The 11828-nt window shown below is 42.4% G+C and overlaps 1 protein-coding gene across 4 annotated transcripts in view; it reads left to right on the forward strand.

The window, feature by feature from the left end:
• Positions 1-11159, forward strand: part of SLIT2 (slit guidance ligand 2) — a 357572-nt gene extending 346413 nt beyond the window's left edge. For 3 of the 4 annotated variants that reach the window (XM_036921029.2, XM_036921031.2, XM_057502129.1), the window contains 4 exons: positions 1651-1805; positions 7573-7864; positions 8082-8293; positions 9400-11159. In XM_036921029.2, the coding sequence (XP_036776924.2) occupies positions 1651-1805; positions 7573-7864; positions 8082-8293; positions 9400-9641 (901 nt within the window). In that variant the 3' untranslated portion in view covers positions 9642-11159. The remainder of the gene's footprint in view (positions 1-1650; positions 1806-7572; positions 7865-8081; positions 8294-9399) is intronic. The other variant, XM_057502128.1, reaches the window with a different exon arrangement.
• Positions 11160-11828: the final 669 nt, after the last annotated feature.

Raw genomic sequence — 11828 nt, forward strand, 5'->3', positions numbered from 1 at the left:
GTCAAGGACCAATCTGTGACCAAGAACCCCCAGTACATATGGGTCTTTTCTTTGCAATTGTAAAGGGAAAACGAGAGCCCCATTATTAAGATTATGACTTAATTAAGGTCAATGTTCATAGAACATTCATATAAAACCACCTAGAGTATTGTGTATGGTCAGAAAGGAAAAAGCAGTTGGCCACTACCTCTGTCTGAATGTCTTCTTTTAATGTGTTACTTAAAACTTTTAGTAACTTGAAAAAGATATGATCACAAAGAAGTTCCTATATTTCTGCCAGTCTTTAGAATTATTTTACAATTAATGTTAAAAATAAAGCTGAACTAATTTCTTCCTGAAGAAGATTCTGAAATATCATCGGATTATTTATATGATGGTGGTAGTGATGGTGGCACTGATGGCGATACTAACATCTACCATTTAGCTTTGCACTTTCTTTATTCTGTATGTTTTGCTCTGAATTTTTTAAAGATCATTTCATATAGTCCTCAAATGAACCCTATAAAAGGAGATATATTTGTTAGCATTTACTAAAGATGAAAGTTGACTAACAATTAGGTGACTTATCTGAGGTCAAACATTTAATAAATGCAAGACTGGATTCAGATCCAGGTTAATCTTACTCCATTATGCCATATGCCAAATTTTGCCTCTGTAGTGAAAGGTGACTATATTCAGAACACTGCGCCTCGCGTTGGTCCTGTGTTCTTTGTCGGTTCTGTTCCCCCGGTCCTGTTTTCATCTCGCCTGCTGTAACACTGATGGTAGATTTACAAGCACACTTTAAAACTATATAGCACTTATTTACTACTACCCAACTTTATCTTCTTTTTCATCCTCATTCTTCTCAGTTTCTCAATCTTTTTGTTTTTATTCACTTCGTGAATTTCCTTAAGCTCTTACAATTGTTTTGAAATAATTGTTAGACCTGGCCTTTTAACGTTATAGATAAAGAACTGAAGAACCATTGTCATCACCTGAACCCTTAAACGTGACTTTGTTAACATTCTGTCCAAACTGTTATTTCCACCTCTCTGCTTGTTCACAGTAATATCATTTAATGGACAGTCCTCTGAAAAATGCAGAGCAAGAGTATATTATCAATTAACAAATTGCAAAAAGTTCAATGATCTTACCAAGTTGCTTCTTCCTGTATTTGTGTGCATGTTTGATTCTGATAAATCTTAATGTATAGCATTTAAAAGAGCAGAAACCAGTGTTCCCATAACATCCCTATCTGTAGGATATATTTCGCACCTAAAAGTGTAGGTTCCTTGTCTTTTGAGTACAATATGGAGTAACAGTATCTCAGCCAAAGGAATTTCAGTGGCATTTAAAGGAAAATGCATCTAAATTATCTTTTATAATTTCTACATATTAGGAGAATGTGACTGGGTAATGATAAGATGTACTCATTTACATGTCTCTCAGTGGGAGAACAAGCTTATTTTGTATCTCTTCTTAAGAAGTAGAAATTGATTGATTCTCCTTGAAAATATCTTTTATTTTTAAATCAACTACTGGTCTTTATCTTTATTAATGTAAGATAGGAGTATCTTTTTCCAAGAAGTATTCACTGGAGTTTGTATTGTAACTTATCTTTAATAAAAAGAAAATGGAAGCATCAACTAAGTTGTTTTTTCTTTGTAGTGTGGAGACGATCAATGATGGAAACTTTCACATTGTGGAACTACTTGCACTGGATCAGAGTCTCTCCCTCTCCGTAGACGGAGGGAGCCCCAAAATCATCACCAACTTGTCAAAGCAATCAACTCTGAATTTTGACTCTCCACTCTATGTAGGAGGTGAGCTCTCTTCCAAATGCAGCGGGTCTCCAAGCCCCGTGACTCTCATCACACACTAACTCTGAAGTTGTCGATGCCTGGTGTCATGGTCATTGGCCAGGTGTAATAAATCATTGAAAGATGGGCAGCAAAGATAGAAAAGAAAGGTCGCTAGATACGTGTTAAGGGACCATTTGGTAATCCTGGCTCTGAGTCTAACTAAATGTTGGTTGGGTGAAGGAGGACATTTCTTTAATAATTATTTTGTGTCTATCACATGCTAGATGATTTGCACATCATATAATTCAATCCCATTATTTGATCAGGTCTATAGAGAAACAAAACTGGTCAAGGTCAAATCAGACAATGGAGAAAATGACGATGCAGAGTAAGCAGTTCATGACCCACCCCAGCTCCCTTCAGGAAGCCAACACTACCAGCTTCAGTCACATGTTACCATGCAGAATATCTGTGCTACCAGTTGCTAATTCATGTAGATGATAGGGTAATTATTAATGAAATCAAAGGATAACATTTGATATTAATTAAAATACCATTTGTATTGGGGTAGCAGAAAGTATTTCTGTTAAACTAAGACTTTAAGGTGAATGAACAAGCAAGGGAGTTGGAAAGGTGGGTTAGGACCTTGAATGATAGCAAAGACTCTGTCTGGACTGTATTCTTATCAGTGAGAATGCAGGTGAGTAAACTGATGAGCAGTGGAGGTACGAGGCAAGTTGAAGGGGCCCAGAGGAGAGGACCCGCACAGGAGAGCTGGCGCTCTTGCCTCTGTCCGGAGGAATAATCATAAACTGGAGATGCAGTCTCAGTTCTCAGACAAAGGAGCAAGGAAGCATGTGCTGTTGAATTGAGTTGCATTAAATTAAATCATTGAATTGGGGTGAATGGACTGATAAAATTAATTTACTTACATGGTAAAGATACCTCAAGACAAATGCTGGGCATAGAAGCCACAGGGCATAAATATGCAAAGATGTAAAAAGCTAATCTTTTCAAACAATAAGGCTTCTCTCCCACTTACCAACTTTACATTTCCCTGTACGGCCCCGGAAGATGACTGGTTAGCCAGAGAAGGGTAAGATTCCTCAAGGGAGGAACAACCTAAGACAGGCACAGTCGCAGGGGGGCCATCAGGTGAGAAATTGGGGATCAACTGAGGTGAGGCTTAGAACCTCACCCCCCGCCCCCGTTTTGAGAGAAATCTTCTGCATCTGTGGATGTTTTGTTGCCCTTGTCTAGCTTGGATTAATACTTAGTCTACAGGCACACACCTGATCAACTACATTTGCCCTCTTACAGCACTAAACTATGTTTTCTACCTTTATCTTGCATCTACCTACCACTTCAGCAGTTTATTAAAAATAATAATAATAATGGAGAAATGTGGGATTCACATATAAATCAAGTATAAAAATCGAATGAATAATCATATCTGACTTGATTGTTTATAGTTCATGGTGCATGATAAAAACCAAAAGTTTCTGTGATATGACTGCCCTTGCACTGTTCACCATGTAAGAACTTATTCACTATGTAAGAACTTGTTCACCATGTAAAAACTTGTTCATTATGCTTCAGAAGATTGGAGACTGTTGAGAATTAGGCTTGGGGTTGATTAATGATTGTGCATTGAGTCCTCTATACAGAATTTTATTGTTGTTAACAACCATATGATCAATAAATATGAGAGATGCCCTCTAAAAGAAAAATTAATTTCCTTACAGATAAATAAGCAAAAGCTTCTGAACAGGTCAATGTTAAAGATTTCTTCAGTTGGAAAGAAGAAAAAAAGAAACTGATTTCTTCTTTTCAAAGAAGAAAAAAAAATCCTGCTTTGTGAAGAGATCACAAAGTTTGCATCATTCCTTGCAAAATAGTAACCCACAGATGCTGCCCAATTATGTTAATTCTTCGAAGCCTTCCCTGAAAGCATTTTTGGAATTATTCTAGAAGTCCAGAGCGGATCTAGAATTTTTTTAAATTTTAGCAGTAGAAAATCTTAACACCTTGATAGGATTTTGATTTTTTAGAAATAGTTAAAAGTCTTTGGTTCTAGTCTGTAAATATTTATTGAGCACCTACCGTAAGCTGAGAACTAAGTTAATAGAGAGATGCAGGAAGGATACAATCTTGAAGAAGAAGCACCCCTTCTGTGCCCAGAGGAGTGGAGAAAGCCCACTCATCCTCAGGACCATAGTGCATTGTAATAAAACATTGTGTGTGAGGTTTGCTCAGCAACTTGATGGATCTAGTCGCTTCATAGGAACCACATCAATAAGATTCATTTAAAAACAAGCCTTCCATTTCTGCCTGGACTGTTGCTTTGGATGGGTAAAGGCAGTCACAGGTGTTCCTATGATTTGTGAGAAAAGAAATTCCATTTACTGTGCACATGCAAGGTGCCCAAAACAACGTTGTTGCTTTTACAATCTTAATCCTCAGAGACTTTAGGAAGTATGATTTTTTTGTTTTATAGTCCCTAAGTGACAGTCTCAGGGATTTCATAAAACTTGTCTGAGTTCACAAAGCTAGGAAGTGATAGAGACCTTGTTTGAGTTCAGGTCTCTCTGACGGCAGAGCCACTCGCCTCGCCAGTCACTTCTGAGCATGGAGCAGCAAGAAAAGCCATCTCATTTGTGTGGCTTTTTGTTTATTTCTGGACTTGTCCTTTACCTAATTAATTATGTTTCCATTAGAAACCATTTCATTAAGTATTTTAAACCCCCTTTGGAATGCAGTGAAAAAAAGAAAGTAGACAATGAGAGTACTTCGGTCAGAACATTTTTTAAAAAAGAGGAAGAAAACAAGTTTTAAATTTCAAACTGAAAAGTGCTAATCCTTCTGAGGGTAGCACTTCTGGAAGAATACAGACAGAACTTCTGTCCGTCCAGGCCTGAAGCAAACCACTCCCATCCCAGCCTCCCTGCCAGAGAACACACTGGGCCCAGTCCCTTTCAACTGAGAGTATAGGCTGAAGGGCAATTCAGATTTTAAAAATACAAAGCACTTGTGAGCCCACAGCCCTGGATCCGTATGGCAAAGGCAGAGTAACCTATGTTAGTGAAGGACAGCGAGACAAACAAGCTCTCTTTTTTTCCTCCAAGTCTTTGGAAACAGGGACACCTGCCCAAAGGCAGGCAGGCAAAGGTGATGTGTCAAAACAGGGAGGCACCTTTACCTGACCTTGGCCTGTCGAACACCCATGACACGGGCTTTACTTAACACAAAGCCATCTAATCTTTATTAGCTCCTCTGTATAATAGTCCAACCAGAACATGTATTACCTATCGGGATTTTTTTTTTTTAAGTTAAGATCTGCATATGGAGGCTCACAGACCCTCTCCTAATGCCGCCATTGGACAGAGGACCTCAGTCCTGACACTCGGTCCCTTTATTGTCATTCTGAAGCATGTACAGGTTGTTAGGGCTAAAGACTTCTACCAAGGCTGAAACCATCTATCAAGTTACTTGTTGATTGATCGATTGATTGAATTCCAGCTACAGTCCAGCTGTGATAGAGAGGAAAGACTAAAGGAAAAAAATTCATGAATCAACTTATCTTCATCAGTTAAGACCTAGGTCCCTAGTCAGAAATACACCAAGCATGGGAAGTGGTTGACTCAGAGTAGTTCTTGATTTTATGATATCCCATTGAAAGTAAATATATTTGTGATGTATCAACATTTTTCATTTGCAAATTATAATAATAAGAGCTGAACCTTTTATGATTTTTGGCTCTGGGAATAAAAGGAACGCATTTACTAATTGTTTCTCCCTGCTCCTGGCTCATCAGTCTGCATTTAGCCTTGACATGTGCACCTATGTGTATTGTACCTCCATGAAAATGAGCTATTAACAATAATTTTGGAAGAAGTTCTTTTCTAACCTCTAAAGAAAGGGTCACAAATGTCTGAACATTAAGGTCTACACATTTCTGATGGATGGATATGATTAAATTAGAACTGATCACAGAGCAAAGAATTTCCTGTCATTACTCCTCTCCTGGAAATGGCCCATTTCAGGCTTTTGACCCCACTCCAGAAAGCAACCCAGTTTCCAGGGTCAGGTAGACTAAAAGCCTGGAGTCTTGGAATTCAAAGCCAAGACACCTAATTTAGTACCTACCAAAGTGTGACCATGACCCACCCAAGCTAAGGATTAACATTTAGATTTCGGCACCCACCCCCTCCTACTGGGTCAGAATTTCAGGGTGGGGAGAGAATGTGGGCCAGGATGCTGCCTCCTGAACATGTTCTTCTGGTCATTCTTCCAAACAGTAAGCTTGGAAACAACTGTTCTGGTCCACTCACTCATGTGATAGGTGAGAAACCTGAGCCCCCATGGAGAAATGAGTGTCCCAAGTGCACACAAAATCAGCAATAAAGACTTTGACCTCCATCCTGGGGATTCTGTATACCTAGCTACCTGACCTCGGTCCTGCTAGAACTCCCACAGGCTCCTCTGAATCGGAAAAACAATGTTGCCGTGGGGCGGGCCCTCAGAGTGCTGAGGTCATAAGACCAAGAGGTCTTTGTGACCAACGAGCCCCCTGGAGAGTGAGAACCAGAAGTCTTCCCATCCTGCACCTTCCAGCCACAGATCAGAGTCCAGCAGAGGGAGGTGTGTGCACCAGGGCCACGTCAGCTGCTCCGGAGGCTGCAGGCTCCCTCTCCTTACCCCTCAGCGACCTGGACAGTTGCCTCATGTAGGATCCCATCCAGGAACTATTTCAGGGTCTGGCTTAGGCCATGGAAAGATTCCTGAGTTTTGCCAAATGAGGGGTTAGCAGATGACTGTCACCAGTGGGATGTTGATATACCAGGATTACAATTTCTGTTTTCGGAAAAGTATCTTTTGTATTGCCAATTTCTCAGTTATGAAGGCTTCACTGTGAATTAGCAAGAAACAAACAAAAAAAAAAAAGGATTAGAATGAAGTGCTATCCTAACAGGAAGCATGCGTGAGTTTTTCAAGCCCTGACATCCAGTGATGAGCTCAGGACATACTTGCAGGCTTAGAATTTGGCAAGGCCAGGGTGGAAGGTCACTGTGAACCCAGTTCTCACCCTCTGGGGCTGACAGACTCACCAGTGACTCTACAGAGGGCAGAGATGGGTCTCATCAGCCTAACTCTAGCCCAATCTACTGGGTGACATAGAATATGTCCCCCAAGGTCTCTGGGCCCTGTGCCTTCATCTTTAAGGGGTAGGGCTGTTCAGAGGATCCCACTTTTTGAGTTCTAGGCTTCCTGGGTGTGCGGCCAGGTTGAGGCAGTGGTTGGGGAGAGAAGGAACACTAATCCCCTCCCCCTTTCCAATCTGCCTGTAGGTTCAGTAGCTCTGCTTTTAAGGTTTTATAAATGTATGCTTCAGTGTAAGGTTTCATTTGAAAACAAACGTTAGAAATTTAAAATTAACCATCCATGAACTAGATTCTTCATTCTCATTGAGCATGATAATTGCCTTGGAGCTCTTCTGAAAAAATAAAAGCAAAGAAACACACATCCCATCTCCCTCCGCAAACCCACCCAGATAATCTCATCAGGTAGGGTCTGGGCTGAGGTCCAGGCATCGGTATTTCTTCCCAGATCCTGTGTGATTCTAATGTGTGGCCAGGGTGAGACCCACAGGACTGGGTGCTCATGCTCTTTGTCCTTCTAAAGAACTCTCACAGACTGCCAGCCTCCTAGAAGAGCGAAGAGGGTGCGGGTGGCGCCCGGTTCAGGACCCCCCAAAGCGCCTGACGCCTGTGCCCGTGTCCCTCCCCAGGCATGCCCGGGAAGAACAACGCGGCTGCGGCTCTGCGCCAGGCCCCCGGACAGAACGGCACCAGCTTCCACGGCTGCATCCGGAACCTGTACATCAACAGCGAGCTGCAGGACTTCCGCAAGGTGCCCATGCAGACCGGCATCCTGCCCGGCTGTGAGCCGTGCCACAGGAAGGTGTGTGCTCACGGCACGTGCCGGCCCGGCAGCCAGTCAGGCTTCTCCTGCGAGTGCGAGGAAGGATGGACCGGGCCTCTCTGTGACCAGAGGACCAACGACCCCTGTCTAGGAAACAAGTAAGTCTGGGCTGCATGCATGGTAGTTAAACACACATACCCCAACCCGTAAAGCAAAACCCAGGAGGGAGGAAGGGAGGAGGAGAGAGGATGTGGGAGGGAAAGAAGGAAGTCATCCCTGAAGTGCCTTCTCCTTCCCGTTCCCTCCGTCATCCTCCCTCCGTTCTTGTCCCCTCTGCCTGACGCGTGCCCATCCTGCGTCCTTCCTCCACCCTAGGTGCGTGCACGGCACCTGCTTGCCCATCAATGCGTTCTCCTACAGCTGTAAGTGCCTGGACGGCCACGGGGGCGTGCTCTGCGACGAAGAGGAGGACCTGTTCAACCCCTGCCAGGCCATCAAGTGCAAGCACGGGAAGTGCCGGCTCTCCGGACTGGGGCAGCCCTACTGCGAGTGCAGCGGGGGGTACACAGGGGACAGCTGTGATCGAGGTAAGCCAGCCCCGCTGGGCGGCTCCCTGTCGTGGCAAAGCAAGGTGGGCCCCCTCTTTGAAAGACAGAGAGGAAGGAGGCCCAGGGAGAGGGGCAGAGAGAGGAGAGGATGTGAGGGGGCCTGGGTCTTTGCACTGCACGTACTTGCCGCCCCTGATTGATTTCCCAGTCTTGGGAAGGCCCCAGATGTGGAATGTCCTCAACCTGAATAGCAAGATGTGACATGGCCTCACATGTCGTCCCACAACTTCATTTGCTGGGAAAAATACTCCTTTTTTATCTTATGTGGAGGCACTTTGTACACACTTCTTACCCTTACCTGCTGCTCTCATCCATATGTGTTACTAATTTGTCTTCTGACACGGAGAAGAGGGAGCTCATAATTCTGCCCTCGTTTAAGAACAGAAATCACCTTTGACCTTAGAATTGACTGATTTATCACAGCACATGATGCAGGTGAAAGGGATGGAAATGGGCTGACTTTTTGCCCACCATTCTCCTTCCCCTTTGTCTGCGTGATCGGAACGCGTCCTGCCTCCAGCTGGCATGGATTTTGTTGTGTGTATCGGAGGGACGGGACAAGAGGAACGTGCCCGTGGAAGCTTTTAGCAGATGTCTCTTTTTGAACTAGTTCATTCTAGGATAATTTATGAAGTTAGGGGAATGTTCCTTGTATTAAGGAACAGATTGAATGATATTAAACTCCAGGTCTAATAAATTAAATTGCATACTCTCTGAAACTGCTCCCTGTGGTAAACAAAACCAGCTGTTAGCAGTGTAAAAAACAGAAGACGTGTATTTTTGCAATAAAGGGAAAGATTTAGGAATTCAATTTTCTTCTCAGTCCAATAGTGTAGTATTTATAGTCTGCCTACCTAGTATTCACTTTGCAGAGAATAAAGGCCAAAAAGAAGTATTTTTCAAAGAACAGAAGGCTGATTCAAAGAACACCAGCCCATAATATGGAGGAAAAACATAACCCTGAAAATCACAGGTACAAGTGGAAATAAAAGCAGCATCTCCTGCGTTGAGACATGGACGCACAACCAGTCCAGGCGACTTGAGGCGACTGTCCTTAACCTGCTTGTGCTTTTGCTGTCTTCCAGAAATCTCTTGTCGAGGGGAACGGGTAAGAGATTATTACCAAAAGCAACAGGGCTATGCCGCTTGCCAGACGACGAAGAAGGTGTCCCGGCTGGAATGCCGAGGCGGGTGTGCAGGAGGGCAGTGCTGTGGGCCCCTGCGGAGCAAGCGGCGGAAATACTCCTTCGAGTGCACGGATGGCTCTTCCTTCGTGGACGAGGTGGAGAAGGTGGTCAAGTGCGGCTGCACCAGGTGCGCCTCCTAGACGTGCCCTGGCAGCTTTTGTCTTTGGAAAATGCGAAATACCTCTTGACCACGTTGGATTAATTAATGCTTCACAATGGAAATATTTGAAATATATTGTAAAATACAGAACAGACTTATTTTTATTATGAGAATAAAGACTTTTTTTCTGCCTTTGGGGGAAAAAAAAAAAAAAAAAGAAACGTTTGAACTAAAGCTCCCCCAACACGGGAGAAGTGTGAAGACATACCTGGAGGCGTTGGAAAGATATGGGATGCGGGCAACTGGGATCGTCTGCAACTTGCTGCAAGACACGCAGAATCACATCGGCAAGGCGGAGAGCAGCTACTGTGTGGGCTGACGGGAAACGGCCCAGCAGCGGGAAATCCATGCGCCCTCGTTCGCGTCCCGGTGGCTCAGGACAGACCAAGCACAGGTGTGTGAATGAGGATGCAAGGCAGAGGAATGGAACTCCAGATTTCACAGAGCAAATGACTAAGAAATATTTTGTGCAAATATAAAGTGTCCTGAACACCTGGGTTCCACTCGTGAGAGGAGGGCTAAAATAAATGTTACCTTCTTTTCAAACATCAGCATGTTAGCAGAAGAAGCACACAAAAGTGTTTATCTACCGTTTTCCAGTATTAATTTTTTGTAATATAAATGATAAAGGAGATGATAAAGAACCAATAGATTATTGATAAATAAATTAGTAATAATATGAATTTTTGTTTCTATGAATTCTAAGCAGCCCTATACAGTATTCAGTTTCAATGAGAAATATTTATTGTATCAAAGTCCATTGTACTTAACATTGTAGGCCTTCCTTTTGCTGTTTCTTGATGCTTTAATATATATTAATTTATATTGTCCTGATATTTTTGTATATTTTTCAAACTTAAAAATCAGGATTTTTTGTTTTTCTGGCAATAGTACTAACATAGGGTGTTATCTTGGGATACATATGTGTTGGTTGGTTTGTTTACCTTGACATCTGACCACTGGTGTCACTGACCTACTGGCCTCACTCAGGATACATGCAAAGAGCATGTAAAGTCTGTGTGAGATGGTCATTGTACAAAAAGAGGTGGCCCCTCTGCAACCATCCTCACAGAACAGAGATGGTGTGTAGCGATTGGCACTAGAAAAGTAGATCTTTTACAAATTATTATTTCCTTGATTTCTTTTTTTTTGCCCTTTTACTGGGTGTGGGATGGGGACAGAAAAGGCTGCAATGTCAAGAACTGTGATTTTTTTTTTTCCAAACAATAAAGATCTTTATTACCTTAATGTTCCCATGTTAACGTGTTTGCTGCTAAATTACAGTGTAGAATTGATGATGATTTATAGCGGACTGTGCTCTTCCTTCGTTAAAATCCCAGGGTACCCTGTAAAGATGCAGATGTTTCTTTCCCAAAACTTTTTTCTTTACAAAGAAAATTAGCTGTACGTGTATAATTCCGTGTGCGTTGTCTTTCTCCAGACTAATATCAGTTACACTACTGATGTTTGTAAATTAAACAGATATTTACTTCATTAATAGCTTGGTGGTCTTCTTAGACATTGCGCAATATTTAGAGCCCCTGCCTTAAGAATTTCTTAAAGTGATACAGACAGAACAGGGAAGAAAACCTATACCTTATGGTTGCCAGAAATTGGTTTGCCATCAGCATATGGTCACATCCGGGGACTTTGGGATGGCCACATGAAAGAGATGGATAGAATATATTCTTTGCTAGAAAAAAAGTGGATATTCAATTAATTTATCCCCCAAACAGTATAAGGTGAAGTCTAAACCACAAATGGTATTTTTGTCTTTGTTTTTCTTTTCCTTTCAATTAGAACCAGGTGGAAAACACTAGACAATGCCTTTCTCACACACATTCTTAGGCAAAGGTTGGTAGTCTCAAGGTCTACCATCTAGAGCAGGGGGCATTGGCTAGGTGGCATATTAATACTCACCCAGCATGATAAGAGGTTTTTGTTGTCCTGTAAAAAAAATCATGCACACGCACACACATGCTCTCTCTCTCCCAGACACAAACGCCCAACCATGTATTCCTTCTTGTTCAAAATGTCCACATTTTAATTTTGTAGGTACTACATAGTCTTTGTAACATTTATTCATTTGCATTAGTTGCTTCTCTTTTTTCAAGGGTTGTGAATCATTCCTGAAGCAAAGATGACAGGATGTAAATCTGTTGTCTTA

This window comes from Manis pentadactyla, chromosome 5 (genome assembly GCF_030020395.1).
Source record: "Manis pentadactyla isolate mManPen7 chromosome 5, mManPen7.hap1, whole genome shotgun sequence".
NCBI classification, from domain to species: domain Eukaryota; kingdom Metazoa; phylum Chordata; class Mammalia; order Pholidota; family Manidae; genus Manis; species Manis pentadactyla.